The sequence below is a fragment of the Histoplasma capsulatum genome, genomic scaffold, assembly GCF_000149585.1.
Source record: "Histoplasma capsulatum NAm1 scaffold_1 genomic scaffold, whole genome shotgun sequence".
Lineage (NCBI taxonomy): Eukaryota > Fungi > Ascomycota > Eurotiomycetes > Onygenales > Ajellomycetaceae > Histoplasma > Histoplasma mississippiense.
The window spans coordinates 2052397-2074930 of NW_001813982.1; the positions used below are offsets into that span (position 1 = coordinate 2052397).

Genomic DNA, 22534 nt, shown 5'->3' on the forward strand with positions numbered 1-22534 from the left:
CACCCTTTACTTTTACTCGCAAGGACGAGAGGGGGCGTGATTTTTCACCTATGTCGACGACTATGTAGTTACGTGGGTTGGGTTAGTCCTTTACCTCGCGCTGCCGTGGCAGATTAAATATAAGAGATGACGATAATTTTTTTTTTCTTTTTCCTCCTTGGCAAACTACGCCTTTGTGTTAACTATGTGGAAATGGAGTAAAAGTTGTGAATTGGAAAGTCCTCATGGCGAGTATTTCTGGTGGTTGGAAGGGAATGGTGGGCCAGGAAGGAGGGGAGAGAGGTGGAGAAACATGCAAGACAAAAATACAATAGCCAATGAACAGTATGTGCGTAGACTAGATCTACTCCTGGTTGATTCTCTTGATTGATATGTGGGTTGCTTATGATCAAAACGAAGGGGAATCAATGTCTTGTAAGAAAGGGATCATTCATCATCTCTTCCCGAAATCCTCTAGAAAAATGGATAACAAAATGGGTCATATTCTAACGTGTGAGATGCAACGAACGGAATTGCAAGTGACATCAATGAAAAATGGACAATCATGACAGCAGGTGAGAGAAATAAAAATGTGAGATTTTAACTCGACATAACGATGGTTAGGATTGTTTAGATTAATTGGTTCCGCAAATATACCGCTCCCCTCGACTGCGGATTCGGTTTTCGAAACGCACGGCAAAACAACTCGAATGTTGGGAGGTCGATAACGCTTCTATTCTAATATCCGCGAAAGTGCATACCGAGCTACATGATCACGGATTTATTAAAGCACCAAAATGCCCCTGTGACCACTTGTCCAGCGATGCGTCGTTGCTACCAATACTCTTGATCGAGACTATGACTCCCCGGCTATGAACCCCTGAAGAACGTTAGATCACTTCTTCGTTAAAAGTTTGGCTGTACTCACTTCTACTTCTCATTCCGTGAGGAACCCAATTGGGAGGCCTGAATGCTCGGATCGCTTCCACCGTCAGCTCAACATCAGGACCGTGTTCAGGAAAAGGTCCACTAAAAGCTGCGAGCCCAATTAAGAGCGCTAAGTTTCCGGCAAGAGCTGTGTTTCCAAATACATTTTCATCCAGATCATTATAGTCATAAGTCTGTGGTATAAGCTCTGGCATCCATCTTGGAGACCCTGGAGCAGCGAGGACATTATACGGAGCATCGAAGTCAAGAACTGATATATGATTTCCATTTTTTATGGGCTCTGGATGTTTGAAGGTAAGTCTTCTCCAGCCATACCGCGCATCCCTAGTTTTGATTTCTTGTCCCACACTCCTTTTCTTGCAGTTCAACGGCACTCCGAGGAAATGATCCCTTTCGGAATCATAGAAGAGAGAACACTCTCGGAAATTGTTACCCCCGGAAACCTGTGCCTGGGTGATTGAACCGAGTTCCCATTTTCGCCAACCAGTTGTTGCCACAAGAGAAACGGCGTCTGGATCCGTCGGTGGATACCAGTTCTGCTGAGCGTCACGAATTTCACGTTGGACTTCGTAGTTTGGTTGTACGAAGTCGATATTGAAATAAAATCTCAACAAGTTGGCAGACATGACAGATGCTTCTAGTACAAAGCCACGTCGGAGATATTCTCAGAGAAATGTTTGAGTTCGAGAGGGTTGTCAAACGAGAAATGACCTGGAGTGGTAAACATAAGTTATGGCGATGAAATGGAAACTGGAATTCTCAAATAAACTCACCGCATAAACACACCCGTGATGTGAAGCTATAGAGAATAGCAGATTTTCCACATGGTTTGATCATACATGAGGCTTGAGGCAAGGGGTCCCGTTTCCATAATTTTCATGTGTCAAGCCGAAAGCTCTGCCTTATATGTTCAACTTGAAAGGGGAAGATAGATCAAGGCCCAACAGAGCCTGTAAGAACTTTTAGAGATTTGTCGCACCTATCACTTTGCTGGTCATCCATTTAGCCCCTTTTTACCTAGCAGCGTTTCGCACAGTAATTAAAAAGAATGCGTGGATACCCGACGAGAAGCATGATTGTCAGGGCTAAAATCGAGATCACAAGGACAGCGAAAGTTCTGTGGTTTCCAAATTATGCTTGGGAACCGACGGAACGTTTGAATGGTCGGTATTGTGAAATCCATGTTAAGACACCACTATTAGGTCAGGTCAACCAAAGGCCAAAATTGTATATGAGGAGAATGGGTGGCCAGAAAGCTGCCGAGTAAACTCGTCAGTTGAGTTTGACTGCTAACACGACAAGAGAGAGTTGCGGGATCACAGGTATGATGCTGTGTGGAATCCGGCAATTCCGCTGTCGCGACAGGACCAGAACTCTGCCAACAAAACAAAAGACTTTGTATCATCTAAACTAAGGAATAACCTTCTCGGAAATGTGGGAGAAATAATTAATTGGAGGGTTTATGGCATACTCGATGGGGAAACTTTCCGCCTGCCAGCTGGCTGAGGGTACTCAATCGACCTCCGATGATAGGTGCTTCCCCTGGAAAGCGCCGGTGATTGCCGGGCAACGGCGACCTGCTGGCCAATAGCCTATAAAATTATGGTAAACTCCAGTATTATATGTGACGGGAATATTTAAACGCTAGGGGAGCCTGCGCGCACTCGAAAGCCAGATGTAGTAATACTGCGGCTTGCAGTGCTATTTCATGAAGATCGAAAACCAACAAATTCCGACCATGAGCCTGAACAAGGAACAAAAAACTAAAAAGTGGAATGAAGACAACAAGAAAAAAGAATAAAACAAAATAGAGGATATGGAGGAAATCCATGCTTGATATATATAAACGTGGTGGGAAATGCAGTTGGCCTTGTAACGGCAGAGGTACCTCCCTTGCTTCTCTTGGCTTGTTGCCTTCCAGTTGCCCTGCCATATCTCCTGATATCATCCCCTGTGCCGATTGGAACGGAGGGTCTTTTTTGAGGGGCGAAAGCGATTCCTCTGGGTTAGGCACTCGTTTGTTCAACTGAATTGGACAACCCACGGATTTCAAGTCCCCATGGATGGTCCAGACGTGATCGAGTAGCAATAGCAAATGCAAGCCGGAGCAATTGGAGACAAAATTAATGTAATTTACATAGGTGGGCTTGTCCGTGGACAGGTTGGTCGTGGCAGCATCGTAGTTCCCATTGCGTTTGCCTGCACTACCACGTTGTCCCGCGTCTGTCCACTTGGATTTGGGAGGACATGCTATTAAATATTAAGACTCCTTCGGGACATATGCATAACATCACCTGAAATTTCCCCGTGCCAATGGAGGTGAAATTAACCAGGGAAGCAGTACGGACAGAGGCGACCCATATAGGTCATTTTCAAAAATATGATATGAGAGCCTCATTGGGGGGGTTGGAGCCTTCCACCTGTGGTCGACCTGCTAATGCTATATTCTCAAGCGTTCGGCTATTGAGCACATCGTTGCTTTTGTCACCTAAGAATAAACCCCTCGAGGCTGGTGGGAGTTTCTTCGGCAGATTATTTATATGCCATTTGTAAAGCGTGGTGCAAAACTGCCCGAAAGGCTAGCAGTGGTTCAGCAGGTTGCAAATGCAACTGTCCGCTCTTTGAGAGCTTGACAAGTCAATTGAGACAGATGTCAGACAAATAACCGGACAAGATGAATGAAACCCGCATCTATCAAGAATATCTCGTTTCGAGGTTGAGTTGGGTTAGGGGACAAACGCCTTTAGGGTTGACGTTATGCGTTGTGCAGTCGGCAAAGGAAAAATACTATATTTATAAGAATTTGTTCTAGCATCCTATTACTCGAATTTTGCCATCCCATGCAACTTACTCTCTCTATCACACATTGAAAGAGTTTCCTTAAACTCCAGCTCTTGAACTTTCCGGTCAGCTACCTTTACAAACTGCCTAATCTCTGTCCTATGGGAAAGGCCAATCGATGAGTTTTCCATATCGATTACGTATGGTTCTATTTTGTTCGAGGACCTAACCCAATCCTGAGGAATGAAATGTGTTGGAAAATAACAAATGAAGCTGCATGTTGCGCGGAAGGCCATTTGCCTATGCAAAAAGATGGTCACCAGTGTGTGAAGCCACTCAAATAGTTTGTAGATTTGCCAATTTCAATCTCCAAAACAACTGATTAACAGGGAGAGTAATAAAATCAACAAAGAATCCACCCAAAAATTAATAATAATGCCCGATTTAGCAGACACCCAACAAAACCTAGAGAGAGAAAAATTGTCGATAGTGGGAATCAAAAACTATAAAAAATTGTACTTGAAAAGCGTTTAACCCGTTACGACATTAACATCTTCGTCATCGCCCTACATAACTTCATTCCAGCAATGGCCGCGGCCAAGGGCCTTGTCGCAGTCGCTTCCGGGGAAATTTCTCCAGGTGGGACCGTTCTTTTTGCAATTGGTAAACCATCCGTTGTAGTCCATGCATACATCACTGCGTCTCTTGCATTTGCCGTGGATGTTGTATTTATTGCTGCAATTGGGACCGCCGTGATTGTTCATGCAGGATTTCTTCCCGCTTCGTTTCTGGAGGCGCCCGCTATGGTCGTGATCAAGTACAACCTTGACCCCAAAGTCGTAAACGTATGCGTTCCCATACTGAGCGTGCGGCCTGGGGGGGTTCTCGAGGTAAATTATACCGTCTTTGATTATATTGCCTTCGACCCCGGTGACGTGGGACGTCTGTTTTCTCCCCAGAACTGAGCAATCGCCATGGATTTTCTGCAGGCTGAGCTCTCCCAGGTGGTTTGCCTCGTGTTGTTCCCCGTCGTGGGACACTAATGCTCCCTCCACAGGGAAATATATTCTGAATGTACCGCTGGGCGGGTCATAGAAATAATTATTCAGCTTTCCCCATTCCTTAGGGTTGCTCATGTAGTGCTGGTTCAGGTCGCCGAGTTCGTGCTCCGGAACCTTAACCTTTTTGAATCCGATCAGCTTGATTGTGTTGTTGGGGAGCTGATATTCGAGTGAGTTAAGAAAACGCTCTTCGAACATGGTGATATCGCGTGTTGCGAGTTGGGCTGCTTGGGTAGGGCTCCATGTCAATGCGAGAGCCGCAAGCGACAGGACCTGGGAAAAGGGTGACTTCATTTTCTGAGTAGACAGACAAGTCGGCTTTTGATTTGTATTGTTGAACTCTATAAGGAAGAGCAACAATGATTTTTGACTTCCAGATTTATGAGATGGGAAAAATGTCCTGTGCATTGTGTCCGCCTTTATAACTTCATTGTTCGCTCACCTCCCCATCCTGAAAGCGCAGGACCACAAACGCATTCCTGAAACGAAGTACTGCCTCCTTCATGCTATCTCTTGATGCTAATCTTTATAAAGAGGCAGGCGGCCTGCAGAGTTGGGTCACTAAATTTAGCAACTATACGACTTTTCCCAAGAAAATGTACGAGGTTCTCTGAATAAATTAAGCTTGCTGCCCTGGTCGGGGGTGAAACAGCAGAGATACTTGACAATATCTGGGGCACGTCTTCACGGCTTGATCACCTCAGGGCCAGAGTCTAGCTTGTATGTCGCGCACAAGGCTGGCTTGCTCAGCCAACGCGATACCTTAGCACTGCCCATTCCGCGTCGATCAAACAGTCTTTGACGCGACTGCATTGTGTGACGACCAACCAACTGCTGCAAATTAACAGGAATTTTTATCTCTTCCGCTCGTACAGAGTACGGAGTATATTCCAAGAAATTCGGAAACTCCACATCAGGTCACGATGACGACGCTTCATGGATGTCAAATCTTCAGAGTGATAGTTTTCTGTGCATACATTCAACTAGCTGAATGGTTCCACAGGAGGTGGGCCACTCACTGCTCAGCAACAGAAAAGCAGAGCTATTACCATCCATGTTGAGGTGCGGTTGAATACGGGCTTCAAAAAGAAAAGAGGCTGATGCTGTCGGACGTCTCCATGTCTGGCACTATTTAGTTAACTAGAAGTGGGGCGAAGTATCTTCAAATATACATGTACAGAAACAATACTTGGGCGTTTGCAACAGAATATTAGCTTCTATTAGATTGTTGTTATCTAGAGCTCTGCTCTTCCTCTATGACCAGAGGGATTCAGTGAGCGTTTTATACCCATATATTCGCATCCATCTACTATCTATTGTATTGATATCTCTTAATCCCATGGTAGATTGGGTGGAGTTTAATTATATCCGAACCTTGATTGACATATACCCCCACTGAATACACCACTCAAAAGGAAATCATGAAGCTTTTAGCAAGGAATCAGGAATGAACATATGGCTATCGTCTTCTTATTATTCATACTTAGCTTTAATCTACACTCCATATAATGATATGACGCCTAGCTGGCGGCAGAAACTGGCGTTCCACGTTGCCAGTTTCCGACACCTGCTAACCACCCAACGTCGATGAATTAACCTTTCCGTCACTGCCAGGATTTTTGGAGTTGATGCACTTTCGTGGCTCCCTTTTTGCTGAGTGGAGGGTGCGTTTTTGACGCTTCGCCAGTTTTACATACTTCGCCCGCCCCTGTACATTAGGTGCACACAACTGAGAGTTTAATATCAATGTTGAAGTCATGAAGCTCTACTTGTTCACTGTTGTTATCTTGATATAAATTGTGGATTATATTCAGCAGCCCCAATTCGATTCCAGAAGTAATCACAGTGGATAAAGAAGCGCAAGAAATCAACCCAGCTGAGATTTCGTGAAGGGAAATCATTACCAACATGATGAAGTGTTGAACTTCTCTAGAGGGGCTCAACCGTCCACCACGAAAAAAAACTCGAATGGGTAAAATGATGGTTCCATGTTTTTTTGAAATATCTGGTATATGGGCAAGTTTTCTTGTTTGGGTTCAAGTTCTCCAGAAGCTAGATGAGCCTTTCCTTAGACGTTTCCAAGTGCAATTCATTAACCCTCAGTAGAGGAATCATCATCGAAGGCACGGGCAAAAACCCCTGGTGGTTCACCTGGAGGAGGCTGTCTCTTTTGACGAGGTCTACGGGGTGATAACCAAGCTGTTCGCTTCTTGCCCTCAAACCAAATCACCACATCTTCACCCTTTGCATAGTTCTCAATCAACTGCAAAGCATCGAAGTCAAGGACACAGTATTGCACCTTTTCTGGTTCTTCCGGCTCTGGCTCGCTGTCGAACATCGTCGTCATGGTCGTCCATAGTGCCTCCGGCACGCTCGGGAGATTGGCAACTTCTTTCACTTTCTCGCCGGTGGGGAAAGTTCCCGAACTCGATATGATGACGGGGTACCGACCCGGCGGTCGTGGTGGTGCTGCCTTAGCTCTTTGCCAGTCCTCCGCCGACCAGGGCGGGTGTTTTTTATATTTCTCCTTTAATGCCTTGTCCTTTTTAACTGTGCGCGTCTCGCTTCTTCTTCGAGTTTCTTGAGGCTTGAGCTGCTCAGTTCAGTAGTTGACATGCTTGCGCGTTGATCAGACCTTGGAGTACTCAAAGGAAACGGGAGGAGATATTTAGTTCTGGTGGATGGATGCGTCGCCTAAAACCGCCAAGAAAAGGGGAGGGCAGAGCCGCCGGGCCGTCATATCGTCCAATTAAAATAGAGATCGTACCGATGGGTACATTTTTAAGCGCTATCACCTTCTCAAAAGGTCCAACATCTCAAGAAAACTAAGAACATCTTCACTGCTCAAAATATATTTGATCAATGAATAATGATATTCAGCGTCTTCTCTTCCTTTGAGACAATGTCAACTATTCTGCGGTACTAGTAAGTATTGCATTTTTGAGAAGTCTAAGATAAGAAAACTAATGAGAATGATAATACTTTGAATCTTTGATTCTGTTCATATATTCTGCTCACTTCCGGTTGCTCGACCCACATCCACGTCTCGCCTTATTCACAATACAGCTTCACCTCCAGCCAGCGTAAGAGCCTCATAAAAGGGATCATTTACTATGACAAACCAGTGACGGCAATTACGCCGGCTGATCGCAAGTATAATGTGTGTGCCTTACTCAATATGGGAGAGATTGAGGTTTGGAAGAAAGATGTTAGTGACGTGATGACGAAAACATGGGCCGCCGCTCTTCGCCAAAATCGACGAGCCGACAATGAAGCAAAGCATCCTGGTTGGTCTATGCGAATCACATTATCTGTCCTGGAATTTCCAGAATATTGCGAGTGCATGTGGTACGATTGAATTCCGTCGCCCACCGGCTGTCAAGTCTGCCGCAGAGGCAATTCATTGGATCTCCTTCGCGCTGGGGTACGTCGCTCATTCGATGCAGAGAGATTGGAGTACAGTCGCGCAAACAAACACCTTCCCTTCCATGAATGATCTCCGGGCAGCTGTGGTCAGCGGGCTTCAAAAGAAGAACGAAAAACCAATGAAGAAAAAGTGTCTTTGCCGAGAAGGTCAGTCCACACATCAAAATTTCTGGCTCTCCGTGGCTAATGTTGTTTGTTTTTCAGGACTCTAATTTGCGTCCAAACACCCCAGTTGGAGCTGCAACTCCATGAGCACTGTCCTAGCCCTTGATTGAACTTCTGGTTTAACTTGTATAAAGTCCCAATATACAATACAGCTTAATTTCAGTTGCTGTGGTGTGATACTCAGTAATTTGAGTAAATGGTTATGTGAGATGTGCAGCTTGGTCTTGATATCCCCAGTTATTAGGCTTCTATTCTTCTATTTTCAAGATTGATGTCTAGTTAGCAGTTCAGTTTACTTTTATGAGTGAAGTTAATAGTTTAGGGTTGTACTGCAGTTATTTATATCTCTGTTGTTGTTTAGATGTATATTCAAGATGTTCTACTTTATTGTCATGGTCGTGAATGAACCCAACTAAAGCTCAGAGTAAACATAGCATATTGAAATGTTTAAGTTCTATTGCCTCTGAAGAGTAGTTCTGAGTCCCTCTCGGAAAGAAGTTCTAAATAAACTTCAAATTATATGCGTAATTTTATACCGGCTAGTGTTCACATCTGCTATCTATCTATTTTTCTCTGCCTCTTCTTTAACTGCTTTCTCTTTCTTCGCAATCAATTGTTATTGCCTCTACTCTGTACATCAATTGCTATTTTTTATTGTATATTATTATTATTTATTTTCAACTATATTATTTGCCCGCTACACTGTCTACCAGGCAGATATCACAACAGTTAGCGTCAGTTGTGTCCAGATCTTTCTTCTTCTTTTTTCTCCCTTTTTTCTTGTCAGTTTTCTGCTCCTTGGGATTGAACCGGGACCTGCTGACGCTGAACGATGAAGCCACTGGATCGACGTGTGTTGATGGTCTCCAAGTCCAAAAATTAGGTGCACATTGGAAGCTGCAACGGAATAGCGTGGGTCGTTTGCATTTCATTTCAAGGTATCGCGCCCTCCTAGGAACGAATAATTGATATCCAGGAGGCTGTCTCGGTCTTCCTCCGCCGACTCTACAATTGATAAAAATAGAAACTTGTGCTTCCATGCTTTCCCCTCTATCACCCATTTCTATACCTACCATTAAGAGGCAGGAGGCTTTTCACAGTGCTTGCTCTTTGCAGAAAAATGTTTCGATGATGATTTGATCGACTTCAAGATATGAAAACTTGATCTTCGAATGCAGCAAATAGTGCTGTTTAATCGTCGGGCTCAATTTTTCGACATCCAATAACAGGCAACCAGGCAGACTTCCAAAGAACCAGCGCTATGGGCTAAGTGGCGGCAGAACCGACTTAAATAGCTCAAGCCTAAATTTGGTGGACGGCGGGCTGCGGAGGAACCTTGGAAACGAAACATGTTTCCCGTTTTCGACTAGCGTGTGAAATGACCTTTTAACCACTGCTGCTGGTACTCCGTAGAAGACAACATCTTTCTTCTCTTTCACTTGGATAATTGTACTGTGAGGACAGTGAATTCTGTACTGCCCCTACAAAAATAGTCTGATAAAGCTTTCATTGTTGTTCAACGCCCAGCATGACCCGCCAGTTCAGATCTAGCCTTGTTGCCTCTACCTCCAACCCTTCTTCCTGGGCCACCGAACCCAAACCCCATCCTCAAACCCAAGAACAGGCGGATACAAATGGTGGCCCAAAGCCTTCGCTTGCCTCACCGGAGTCCTACGCCCAGCCCTTTTGCAATTTCATGACAAACAACCCGACTAGCTTCCACGCCGTTGCCAGCTTCTGCGCCCAGCTCCAGCAGCACGGCTTCACCCGCCTGTCAGAGCGTGACATGTGGTCCTCCGTCCTCAAAGCTGGCGGGAAATACTACTGCTGTCGTAATGACAGCTCCCTGATAGCGTTCTCCATTGGTTCCGAATATAAGAGCGGCAATGGATTTGGAATTGTTGCTGGACACGTTGACGCAGTCTGCGCGAAACTGAAGCCCGTTTCCAAAATGAGTAATAAGGCGGGGTTTATGCAGTTGGGCGTTGCACCGTACGCGGGATCAATGGGCTCGACATGGTGGGACCGCGATTTGGGGATTGGCGGGCGTGTGCTTGTTCGCAATCAAGATACGGGTGCGATTGAGTCTAAGCTGGTGAAGCTGGATTGGCCCATTGCGAGAATTCCAACCCTTGCCGTGCACTTTGGAGCTGCATCCCAAGGCCCATTTAACAAAGAGACGCAGGCGGTGCCGATAATTGGGTTGGATAATTCTGATATCCTTGGAAATGAACAGGGCAATGCTCAGGAAGATGATGATATCAAGCCGAACACGTTTGCGGCGTCCCAGCCGTCTAAACTGATGAAAGTTATTGCTAAAAAATTAGGTATTTCTGATTTAAGCACTATTGTCAACTGGGAACTTGAGCTATTTGATACACAGCCTGCGCAGGTTGGAGGGCTGAATAAAGAGTTCATCTTCGCTGGTCGTATTGATGACAAACTTTGTTGCTATAGTGCCCAGGAAGCACTTCTAGCATCCGAGGATACTGCATCCTCTGGAATCATCAAGATGGTGGGAATGTTTGACGCAGAGGAGATCGGTAGTCTATTACGCCAGGGTGCCCGCTCAAACTATTTGAGTAGTGTCATGGAGCGCATCGTAGAGGCTTTTGCACCTTCATATGGTCCCAATGTGCTTTCGCAGACAGTTGCAAATAGTTTTCTTCTTTCCTCTGACGTTATCCACGCGGTGAATCCCAACTTCGAAAACGTCTATTTGCATCACCACGCTCCAAGATTGAACGTTGGGGTCGCCATATCTGCTGATCCCAACGGACACATGACCACTGATAGCGTCGGCACAGCGCTTCTAAAACGCATTGCGGATAAGTGTGGCTCTACTTTGCAAGTGTTCCAGATCCGCAATGACAGCCGCAGCGGAGGAACGATTGGACCTATGACGAGCGCTCGCATTGGAATAAGGGCGATCGATGCTGGTATTCCTCAACTGAGTATGCATAGCATCCGTGCAACGACGGGGAACATGGATCCTGGACTTGGTGTCCAGTTGTTTAAGGGATTCTTTGATTATTTTGAGGAGGTGGATCGAGAATTCCGTGATTTCTAGATGATGTTGGTCGTTATGGTTTATATCTCTTATTTTATTTTGATTTGATTTAATTTGATTTTTTTCCTTTTTCGTATCTTGTTGAATATTCATTATTATATTGATACTTCGGGTTTTTTTTTTTTTTTTTTTTTTTTTTTCTGTTGGATGAAGTATAATGCTTGGGGCTAGGATTATTGTTTGGAGGTAGAAAAGACGTCAATAGAATTAATATAATGTCATGTTGAACCATAAAAAAGCTAAATCCTTTGGTGAAAGGATGTGGTTTTCTAGCCAGAAAATACTTGTAGATGATATTTACTCTACCCAATTCAATATTATCTGCTCTACGGAGTAGTTTCTTCGTCCACAGAACAGAAAGAATCCTTGGCAATATGGCGCTAAGATAAAGATGTAAATAACCTTAAAAGCGCCACCAATTGCCAACACGGTACAAAAATTTATCCCCAATATCAACGCTGAAATGCACAACAGCAGGCTTGCACAGTATTCTTGTCACATATACTTTACTGATGCCATATAGCTCTTCATGAAATTTGGAAAGTGTGTAGGAACTTCAATATCTATAAGCATGGCGGAACCTAGCCCTTCCAAACCAGTCCACACAATAATCCTCGACGCTGCGCCCCTCATCCGCAATGTACCCCCGATCTCGACGCTTCTTGCGCAGTCTCACGCCCTTATCACCACTCCTGCTGTCATCTCCGAAATTCGAGACCCTGCTGCGCGCTCTAGACTTGAGACGTTATACCTCCCATTCCTCATACAACGTACTCCCAAACCGGAGTCCGTAAGGTTCGTCGGAGAATTTGCACGGAAGACTGGCGATAGGCCAGTGCTGAGTAGACAAGATCTGGAGATTTTGGCACTGGCATATGAAGTTGAATGTGAGAGGAATGGAGGTGACTGGAGGTTAAGAAAGGAGCCCGGACAGAAACGGATTAATGGAATACCGCCCACGAAGGTTGACGAGGAACAGGAGAGGGAAGGCAGGGCAAATGGCGATGAGCCTCCTGTGGAACAACATAATAAAGTTGAACACCCCATCGAAGACGTGGTGAACGGCTTGGCACAGGTTACTCTAGATAACAAGGGAGAAGAGGCACAAGGGAATTCGGCACGAGCTACGAAAGGCGTTGAGGAAATACAACTGGAAGAATGCTCAACACGGATACAAACGGACGAATGCGACGAGGATGACGAGATGGATGACGACGAGGATGACGAAGGCTGGATAACTCCTTCCAACATCAGAAAGCACCAGGCAAAAGATGCCGCAGCTCCCGCGGCATCCGTTGAAACAAAAACAATGCAAGTCGCAACCATAACCGGCGACTTCGCTATGCAAAACGTCCTGCTGCGTTTGAACCTCAACCTCCTCTCGCCCAACAACATGCAGCGCATCCACCGGCTTAACTCCTATATCCTCCGTTGCCACGGTTGCTTCGCCACAACGAAGGAAATGAACAAGCAATTCTGCCCGCGCTGTGGCAAGCCAACACTAACCCGCGTCTCCTGCTCCACGTCTGCGGGCGGCACGTTCAAGCTCCATCTCAAGAAGAATAAGCAATGGAATACGAGGGGGGATAAATATAGTATTCCGAAACCGACGGCGGGTACGTCGAATGGAAAGTGGAAAGGAGGTGGTGGACAGGGGGGCTGGGGGACTGGGCTGATACTGGCGGAGGATCAGAAGGAGTATGTGAGGGCAGTAGCTGAGGAGGGGAGGAGAATGAGAAAGGAGAGGGATCTTATGGATGACGATTTTCTTCCCGGAATTGTGACTGGGGAGAGGATGAAGGGCGGTGGGAGGGTGCAGGTGGGAGCAGGTAGAGCAGTTAACTCAAGGAAGAGGAGGTAAGATATATTCGCGAGAAGAAGGAAATTTTGGCATGATTGCATAAACAGGTTTGAAAAGAAAATGGGAGAGAGTACAGGATTATGTTATATAATCCTTATTTTCACTGACGATTTTTTCTTTAAGCATTTCATACTAGTAGGGAATCAAAGATAGATAAAAGATCGCAAATATAAAACCGCATTTCAATGCTTCAGGCATGGAAAATCGCTTGGATGTGTAACGTAGAGTAGAATACATACAGAGTGAGTCGTATGGTATCTGAAGTCGAATTATTTCCGCACCACCATGATTTCTGCTAGTACTTCGCAACCATAGAATTTGTACAGAGCCATACTAAAAGAAAACCGTGGAGCCTTAGATAGGCAACAATAGATGAGACTAGTTAGGGTTTATATATATCTCATTTTTTAAAAACCGCCCTTCCTTCGCCACAAAAGAAAAACGCCATTCGCCCGGATATCAATTATTGCCAGAGAGCGGTCACATTTTGGGTTCTAGTTCGCAAGGTAGGATATATTAGCCCTTACCCTACCAGCCAAAGAGGCAATAAGTGAGTAGCTTGTGCTGTCAGTCCACGTACCAGGCTGTTGCGTCAAGAGTAGTCTATATCGTTTCTTCAATGTAACTCGGTGTCTTGAAGAAATTAGTTTTGTTTTGCCCATCGCAGGCATATCTTTGTCTGGAAACTGACCTGGAGTATTTGTCATCTGGCGAGAATCTGGCGGGATGGGCAGATTTTGTGACCCGGCCATCCAGCACCTTTTTCAATGTGTAGATGCGGTTGCCTTCACTGTCGAGGGTATACATGAGATGCATTCTGTAGGGAATGGTTAATAGGTAATCCGAATAGTGCGGCAGTAGTTGGGTATCTTACTTTGCTAAGAGATTTAAGCCGACTCTTAAAAACAGTGAGTGAGTTCTCAGAGATCTTGTCTGTGAACGTAGCTGGTGAGGAATGACGATGATTTAATTTTTGATTAAATTATCTTTGGCACTGTGGTTCGGAATGGAAGGTTTTGCCGACCCGCGCTAACTGACCACAGCTCATTCAATTTCGAACATGAAAATTTCAAAACCACTTGAAGATCAACAATCCAATATTCAAAATCTACCCTCTCAATATTCTGCATGTTTTGCTTGTTCTTCCCTCTCTATATACTTGGTAATTGACATATTAATCACTCATACCATAGCTACTAACACCGAAAAAGTTATGAAGGAATAGAATACAATTTGTTTATGAAAAAGGGTTGCCTCAGTAGCACAATGACTGAGCACTCCTGCATGGGTGTTAACAGTTAATAGAATATTTGGTAGGTGATGTCATTTCCTTTTCCTTGTTTAATTGAACTTGAATGGGGTTTTGTGTTTAAAGTAGCATGTATTTCCCCCTCTGTTTCCGGTGATGACACCCATAGTAGCCTAGGTAGCAGTACTGATTTTTCGCTGCTGTCAATGTTGGCTCTTATATGACTACAACGGTATCTGAGAAGCCTGCATATATTTTGCACATGCTTACTACTACTTCTATTCGGTGTGTTTGGGAGACTTCATTTGATTCTGACTCAATTTGTCTAGTTGCCCCATCTGCGAGTAATACTCCATTCATGATGGCATCATCTACCTCCTTTGTCATTCCAACGGTCTCAAATGGACCTACAGACTCTAACAACAATAGCAATTGGAATCCTTTAAAAGATGCAGCTAACCACCTTCCTCCACGGCCCCGGCGGCCCAATTACAAACATCTCCACCGTTTTCCTCTTCCCCTCCACGTCCACCCCTTACCTCCACTAATTCCCCACAATCCCCTCTCTCTAATTAGCATAGCCCTATCGTATCTCACATACTTTATTTCTCCTCCTCACCAGCACATCTATTGCGCGTACTTTGACTCGACAACGTCTTCAGTCCATGTCACTGACGCGAAAGCGATACGTGCGTTGTGGGAGATGGGCTTCTTTGGGAAAGGCAGCTTGAGTAGGAGTGAGCCAAGTTGGTTAGATCGAGAGAAAAATAGAAGGGGATTGACGGGTGATGCGACAAGTGAGGAGGTGACAGGGAAAAGAAGAGTAGAGCGGCGGGAACGCAAACTTGAGAGAGCTAGAAAGGAAAAAGAGGCTATTGCAGAGCAGCTGAAAGCAGAAGCGCAATTACGGAATTGTCGTGGTGATGTTCGACCTATTGAATTTGATCAGGCTTTGTCCACCTTAGAAAGCCCCGTCAATGATGCTGCTGTTGCTCACCCGAATGAACAGCCTCAGGAGAATCGAGACCAAGAGTCTATAGTTCGAGCAACAAACTCATCCATCCCCAGGCAATATATGGCCAATGGGAATTCTGGGAATGAACGTTCAAATGCTGGTAAGACCGTACATTTCTCGCCAGTAGTCGACCAAATGAAATATGATAGTGCACAACCTACGTTACCACAACTACCTGAGCATCCAATCCCTCATACAGACAAACAAGAGCACACCCAAATACTCAATCAAGAGCATCTCCAACTGTCGAACGAAGAAGCCTTCTTCCTCGTCTACTGTCTAGGTGTACTACAAGTATATGATAATGACCGCATATCGATCCTTCCCGCAACCTCACTCTTATCTCTCTTCCGCCGACATTCCTATTTTCCCCCACGAGAGCCATCTGTTCCCGCAAAACCAGATGATCCGTTTCTGCTATCTTATGTCGTATACCATCATTTTCGTTCGCTTGGGTGGGCAGTCCGCTCCGGTGTAAAATTCGGCGTTGATTACCTTCTCTACAACCGCGGGCCGGTATTCTCACATGCCGAGTTTGCAGTTTGTCTGCTTCCTGCTTACTCCGATCCTTACTGGACAGCGACTGCAGAAAAGAGACAGAAGACTGCGAAGAAAGAGGACCGAACCTGGTGGTGGCTTCACTGTGTGAACAGAGTCCAAGCCCAGGTCAAGAAGAGTTTGGTCCTATGTTATGTAGAAGTCCCGCCTCCCCCTCCCAAGCTACAACCTACCGGTGCCAATGGGGAAAATGATGAATTGGATATTGGTGCTCTGTTGAAAACGTACAAGGTCCGTGAAATGACAATTAAAAGATGGGTGCCGAATCGAAGTCGGGATTGAGGACTGCCTTCTCCTTTCTTGTTTATCCTTTTCTACCCATATTTTGGGAGGGCGGGGTGACTTGATTGTGATCCGGGTGTTATTGCATCTTTGCCCCAATATTGGCCTGCTATTTAAAAGCTTTGTATGATAGTACCTTTCTCGTGTGTATATTGATAGCTATAGACCCGCCCGACATGTGAGTTTATTCCGCAATTTTCGACAAGGTTAAATTGGTTTAAGATGGCCTTCCCTAATCGCTATATGCAAAATGATATCATCGACGGGAACCAACATACACAGAATTGAGCAGTGCTAGTATTTCTGCGACGTAATTCAAATCGGCCCTCAGGAAGTAACTTTTCAACTTGACCAGGTAAGGCGCATTAGCCCAATCGGGCAAAATTGAATTGTACACACGTGACCGCGTGGATTCGACAGTCGCGTTGGATGTCGCGCACTTATTACCGTTTCGGGTAACATGGAATCAGTAATAACAGCGCTGGGCGACGGACTCTCTTCCGGGCCGTTTATATGCCCCAACCATGGACACTCAAGATGATAGCCTCGATCTGGATTATCTGAAGCAAGCAGCCTTCGACTTGACTGACGTTCGTATCTGTATTTTATCAATGCTTCTTTTTCCCCTTTCGTGGCGTGACGAATGCCTTGTCCAGGCGTTAAAATCGCGCTAACTGACTCTAATTGTTTGATAGGAACGGCCAAAACAGGACGTGTCTCGAAACTTACAATTACGAGGTAAGATTAACTTGGAAACGATTGCGGAGTGGTGGGAGTCCTGCATCACTGGAATTTCATCAGTCTGGGGACTGTGGGAGTCAAAAATATCCATTCTAATACACCTCAACTACACAGATATTAGTCGTTTTCTCGGGACTCAAGCCCATGCCATTGCGTCTTTGAATACCACTATGAAGCTGCCATTGCAGCCTGACGCTGGGCATAGCTCAGTTCCAGAGTCACCCTTTCCCAAAATGGCGGCTGCAACAGGTAGTTTACCGGGCGATACGCAGCCAATCTCTCAATCAGTCTTTGAGAGTTTCATGAGCAAGGCAAGAGCAAACCTAGGACCTCCGAAAGACCAGGAGGGAAACGAAGATGATAATGTAATGGCAAAGGATGCGACTCTACATGAGGGCGATACAGGCCATCTAGATTTACTAGCTGCTTTTGGCGAAACTCCTGTTGCAAATCGTGAGTTCGCCGACGAGGATGGACACCTAGAGGACCTTGACATGGTTGGTGGAGCCTCATCTCCAACCCAGTACCAGCTTTTCCCCGAATCCCAACGCTTCATTAGCATGACCCCTGCGACGCCAAATCATGAACACTCGCAGCCCGAGGTCTCAGCTACGCCAATACTTCCACGTTATGCCTTCAGCAGCGAATGTCACAACGGCAGCACTGTAATGGCATTATCCCAAGTGTTCAATGCAACCCAAAATCACTCGTCGCCCTATACTAATGGACCTCCACTTTCATCGGATATGCCATCACCAAATATCCCTATTGAGACCCGACTGACTGGCACGACCACAGTATTCTCACCTCCCCTTCCATCCTCAGTTGCTCCGCGGAAACATTTAGAACCTCAAGCAAACTACGTTTCGATGAAGGAGTCGCAGGCTGTGCGGGATATGCTGGCACGTTTGCACTCGACGGATGAAAATGGTTTTAGCGATGACGATTTTGGGGGGGATGATAGCTACGTCCAGAGACATGTAAGGGAAAAATACACGGAAGAGGAAGTGAAAAAGCACTTTGCCAGTGTGACCGCCCCCGCTAGGTGCGGCTCAAAAGGTCGTGGAAAAAAGACTGCGACAGATCAATCCTCCCCGATCCAAGCAGAATCTCGAAACGACTGTCCTCCCCGTACTGTTACTTTAAAAGTGACGGAGATTGGGGCTATTGAAAGAAGTGAAAGAAACAATGCTGGAAGCAGTGAAGAAGAAACCGAACAGGAGGATGAAGTTGAGGCCTCGCAGAGCCGACGGATTCAGCACTCCCAGATTTCAGGAGAAGATGATAAGGAAAATGTTGACATTGGGGCCGTTCGTGTTCCTGACACTACTTCCTATGCTCATGACGCTCTCTCTCAGGCCCTTGAATTAGAGCATTCAGGCCATCGAAACTTAATTAGCGAAGTTTCAGGACATACCAACGGCAGTAAGGAACCAGCGAATCGGCCTCAAAGCACTCCGAACAAAAGCGAAGACAACACACCTACTGGCTCTCAAATCGTTAATATCGCCAATTCTCAACCTTTCAGTAATCCTAGTCAAAAGAGACGCAAAGGCAGACCCAGGACGGTAACTCCGCGTTTGGCACAATCTCCTACCAAGGAATGTATACTATCATCACCTGTTTCCGGTCTACTTAACCACCCTAATCCACATGTTCTCAGCCGTGGTTCAAAGAGGCCTGGAAGCAGATCTCGATATAGGAGGATAGAAACGCACTTGGATCAATCCCCGGAAGAGGAGAATGTGCATTCGTCGCCAGTAATTTCCCTGCAAGAACAGAGCAGCCTTGTTGAACAACAACCGTCTCACGGGGGACATCGTTCGTCGAAATCGGTTTCTGGAACCCAACATGACCTTGGAGACGCAAAATTTATGGAAACGTCTCACAAAATGCCCCATCAATATGGTCGGCATGACGACCATGCTCCGAATGTGGAGTCACCAAATTATCAGAAGACATATCTGGAGGCTGAAGTTAAAATATCAGATCCGAATCCTTCATCTGAAGAACTAGGCGCTGCGAAAGCCTCTTCCATACCTTCTCGTGTTTTAGAAACACCGACCCAGGAAAAGCAACCGTCAAAAACATATCGTCAGATGATACCGGAAACATCTCCACCTAGTCACTTTTCAAAATCCATCCCAACATTTAACAATAACTCTTCAAGATCTCCCACTCATGATGACGATCAGCTTCCTGTTCTCCCCAAGTTTTCCCGCCCTCAAATTGGACGCCTTGGAGTTCCTGGGTTGCACACTAGGGATTGCCCACATCGCACCGTCTCGGCTGTACTTTCTAGCCCTAGTGGCCGCCAGCGTCGTAGCATGACTGAAATTGCTGCGGAAGAGTCGCCCTGCCGCTCACTGCCTGATTTTTTGCCAGACTTTGGACTTATTACTGCGGAGGACAGAGAATTCGCATCTATAATCCGAGAAACAGAACTTCCTGCTCAGAAAAGGAGGAGAGGAAATGATGGAAGAATCACCGGCTCGTCGAATCTGTTTGACCGGAACCAAACGTTTATCCCTGGCAAGCCACGCGTCGTTCCGCAGCCGGCAGTAGAGAAGAGCGAGCCCACGAATAAGGTTTCGAAGCCTGCTATCCCAATACCAGTACCTCCTATGCATATGGACGCTGTCGTTATCCGGCAAAACCCGCGGGCGTATGTCAGGGGAACTACAGGTCTCTGGGAGGTGGAATGCTCTCCCGTTCAACCAGTAGAGCAGGCTAGAAGGGGACGCCAACCCCGTCTCAGCAAACCGTTAGAGCGTGCCATTTCTAAAACGCGAACTTCTCGGCAGCTTAGAAATAGTATTGCTAGGCCAATTGAGGCATGCCAGTCAACAAGCCTGTCGCCAACATCAACAGAGCTGATTGACAGAGCGGATAGCCCTGACCCAATTCAGGGTGAGAAGACTCATATACACTCGAAACAAATATGCGCTTCACCATCGCTGAATAATCCTGGATTGGAAAATAAAGTATTTGCCTTTTTCAATGGCCGACCACAGGGGTATTTCCCAGCAACCTGTGTTGGAATTTCACACCTTGTTGGCGGTACTCGATACCTTGTAAGATTCGAAGACTCAATCAAACCTGATGAGGTGAATGCGGACGCAGTTAAGAGGTTGGAGTTGAGAATAAACGATATAGTCAAGGTGGACTTACCTCAGGTGCCAAAGATTCCGCATATAGTTGTGGGCTTCCGAAAGCTGAATGAGGCCACTTCCTTCCATGATGGCGAGGCGACCCTCAGTTCGACCATGACTGATGTTCATGGGCACCGCTTCGTCATCCTTAGGCCCAAGAGCTCGGATGGCTCTTTCCGCCATGGGCTTGATATCACTGTTCCGATCTCTAACGTTTACCTTGACAGGATTTTGTGGACTAGATTGGAAAACCGGCAATATTCGTACTCACCGCAACTTGTCAGCCCCTCTGCATCGGAACTACGAACAGCATTCAACCCGCGCCCCAGTTCTGTTCATTCTGCTTCACGGACTGACAATCTCCTCCCATCGGTTTCAGGCTTATTTTCCGGAATGGCTTTCGCTGCGTCCTACAATGATGACGAAGAGAGAAGGCTGCGCATTGAAGAACTCATTACTCAAAACGGCGGAAGGATCCTGAAGGATGGTTTCACCGAGCTATTTAACCAACCATTATCCAAATCTCCTTCTGCGTCGTTCGAAAATAACTCTGTTGTGACATTTTCAACAGATCATAGCAACGGATTACTATCTTTGCATCCTACAGCCGAGAATACCGGTTTCGTTGGCCTCCTAACAAACGAACATACCCGTCGCGTGAAATATATGCAAGCACTTGCCCTCAACATTCCCTGTCTATCAGGACGCTGGGTCTATGATTGCGTCGCCAAAGACCAAATCGTGGACTGGGAACCTTACCTCCTGCCTGCGGGCGAATCTGCTTTCCTTAATGGCGCAATCCGATCGCGAGCCATCTCCCCAAACCCAGCTCTAACAGCACGCCTACAAGACACTATCGCTGCCCGGCCCAAATTACTGGCTGGCCAATCCGTGCTCCTCGTCATGGATCGCGGCAAAATTGCCGAACAGCGCAAACCTTACAGTTTTCTTGCTTGTGCCCTTGGTCCAAGCAGAATCGCATTTGTACCAGACATGAATGCCGCAATTAAGTTATTGGCGCCACCTGGACGGGAATCGCCGGCATCAAGCGCTCATTCAGATGTCAGCTGGGATTGGATTTATGTCGGTGATGAGAAGGCGGGTGCGGCTGCTCGTGCACAACTTATCAAGGCGGCGCAATCTATGGCAGTAAAGCAGACATCCAGGAGCCGCTCGCGGGGCCGGCCGCCTAAGAAAGCCAAAAGTCGTAGTCGACCGACGGATGGGGCGGCACGAGCTGCTGCTACTTCTGCTGGTCTGACTTATGGCGGCCTCGGTATGATTGGAGGTAGCGATGTGACTGTTAATGGAAAGACAGTGAGAATTTTGGATAATGAATTTATTTGCCAGAGTCTTATTTTGGGGAAGTTATTTGAGCCGTAACCATGCCATAATGAGACTATCAAAAAGAACGAATATGCAACCAATCACAGCGGGCTGAAAAGAGGTGTGTATATTTAGTGTCTCGGGGGGAAGGGGAGGGGGTTTCGCACAGGCAGCGCCTGCGTCTCCGAAGCCTCCTGAAGGATATGGAAACGTGCTACGCTGAAGGGATCTTTGTACACGAGAAGAGCAGAATTCAAATAGCAACTCATGAGAAGACTCAGTCCTCTGTACTGTGCATCCACTTCTGTCCCGTCGGAAAGAGGTACCTAGTATGTATAGTACATTTACAGCTATATATACCTTGCTGGTTATTTTACATTTTGTTCTCTTTTTTATCCCCCATTCTTCCGCCTGTGTTTTTCCATGGTTGATCGTTTCATTTCTAGGATTTGTTGCATTTGTTCGTATCATCATTTTCTATGTGTTCTCCTCCACCTTCTGGGAAGGTTGTCGCAGATGGAGAGATCACAATACCCTGTTCAGCAAATTAATTTGACGTCCAACTCTTGTGTTAATAGTCTACAATCTTCATTTCTACCCACCCACAAACTATACTTTAACCCTCAGTATCATCGGTTTAGCCTCTGAACACGTTTTTCTTTTTTTTTTACAAAAAATAGAACCATACCCCCGGTGTCAGCTTCTTTCCCCCAAGGCAATATTCACTGCACATATTAGTTTTTCTTCTTTATATTCTTCTCCTGAGTAACTAGTGACACTGCATACATCTGTGGACTGCAATACCATTTTCTCAGCTGGAAAGCTAGGAAGAAGAGATGCACTTTAATGTCTGGAGAGTATATTGCCATATGTCGATGATTTTGATAGCTACGAAGGCCCATGGAAAAGTACAACAAAAT

General features: G+C 46.0%; 9 protein-coding genes across 9 annotated transcripts; 5 read left to right on the forward strand and 4 right to left on the reverse strand.

Annotated features, from left to right (window-relative positions):
• Positions 1-752: 752 nt before the first annotated feature.
• On the reverse strand, positions 753-1553 carry HCAG_00599 (predicted protein; the record flags this gene model as incomplete). Its single annotated transcript, XM_001543503.1, has 2 exons — positions 753-835; positions 908-1553. 2 exons carry the CDS (start codon positions 1551-1553, stop codon positions 753-755), a joined length of 729 nt encoding a protein of 242 aa, XP_001543553.1.
• A 2915-nt stretch (positions 1554-4468) lies between these two features.
• On the reverse strand, positions 4469-5825 carry HCAG_00600 (predicted protein; the record flags this gene model as incomplete). Its single annotated transcript, XM_001543504.1, has 4 exons — positions 4469-4581; positions 4787-5087; positions 5212-5288; positions 5789-5825. 4 exons carry the CDS (start codon positions 5823-5825, stop codon positions 4469-4471), a joined length of 528 nt encoding a protein of 175 aa, XP_001543554.1.
• A 1036-nt stretch (positions 5826-6861) lies between these two features.
• HCAG_00601 (predicted protein) lies at positions 6862-7548 on the reverse strand (the record flags this gene model as incomplete). Its single annotated transcript, XM_001543505.1, has 2 exons — positions 6862-7362; positions 7537-7548. 2 exons carry the CDS (start codon positions 7546-7548, stop codon positions 6862-6864), a joined length of 513 nt encoding a protein of 170 aa, XP_001543555.1.
• A 490-nt stretch (positions 7549-8038) lies between these two features.
• HCAG_00602 (predicted protein) lies at positions 8039-8407 on the forward strand (the record flags this gene model as incomplete). The annotated part of the gene is made up of 2 exons (XM_001543506.1): positions 8039-8342; positions 8400-8407. 2 exons carry the CDS (start codon positions 8039-8041, stop codon positions 8405-8407), a joined length of 312 nt encoding a protein of 103 aa, XP_001543556.1.
• Positions 8408-9888: 1481 nt separating this feature from the next.
• On the forward strand, positions 9889-11430 carry HCAG_00603 (conserved hypothetical protein; the record flags this gene model as incomplete). The annotated part of the gene is made up of 1 exon (XM_001543507.1): positions 9889-11430. The coding sequence occupies one exon, from the start codon at positions 9889-9891 to the stop codon at positions 11428-11430; it is 1542 nt and encodes a 513-aa protein (XP_001543557.1).
• A 571-nt stretch (positions 11431-12001) lies between these two features.
• On the forward strand, positions 12002-13382 carry HCAG_00604 (predicted protein; the record flags this gene model as incomplete). Its single annotated transcript, XM_001543508.1, has 2 exons — positions 12002-13287; positions 13349-13382. 2 exons carry the CDS (start codon positions 12002-12004, stop codon positions 13380-13382), a joined length of 1320 nt encoding a protein of 439 aa, XP_001543558.1.
• Positions 13383-13771: 389 nt separating this feature from the next.
• HCAG_00605 (H/ACA ribonucleoprotein complex subunit 3) lies at positions 13772-14107 on the reverse strand (the record flags this gene model as incomplete). The annotated part of the gene is made up of 3 exons (XM_001543509.1): positions 13772-13785; positions 13872-13924; positions 13983-14107. The coding sequence occupies 3 exons, from the start codon at positions 14105-14107 to the stop codon at positions 13772-13774; spliced, it is 192 nt and encodes a 63-aa protein (XP_001543559.1).
• Positions 14108-15243: 1136 nt separating this feature from the next.
• Positions 15244-16395, forward strand: HCAG_00606 (predicted protein; the record flags this gene model as incomplete). The annotated part of the gene is made up of 1 exon (XM_001543510.1): positions 15244-16395. One exon carries the CDS (start codon positions 15244-15246, stop codon positions 16393-16395), a length of 1152 nt encoding a protein of 383 aa, XP_001543560.1.
• Positions 16396-16919: 524 nt separating this feature from the next.
• Positions 16920-22234, forward strand: HCAG_00607 (predicted protein; the record flags this gene model as incomplete). The annotated part of the gene is made up of 6 exons (XM_001543511.1): positions 16920-16985; positions 17091-17133; positions 17251-19801; positions 19961-21564; positions 21750-21943; positions 22193-22234. The coding sequence occupies 6 exons, from the start codon at positions 16920-16922 to the stop codon at positions 22232-22234; spliced, it is 4500 nt and encodes a 1499-aa protein (XP_001543561.1).
• Between the last annotated feature and the right edge of the window lie 300 nt (positions 22235-22534).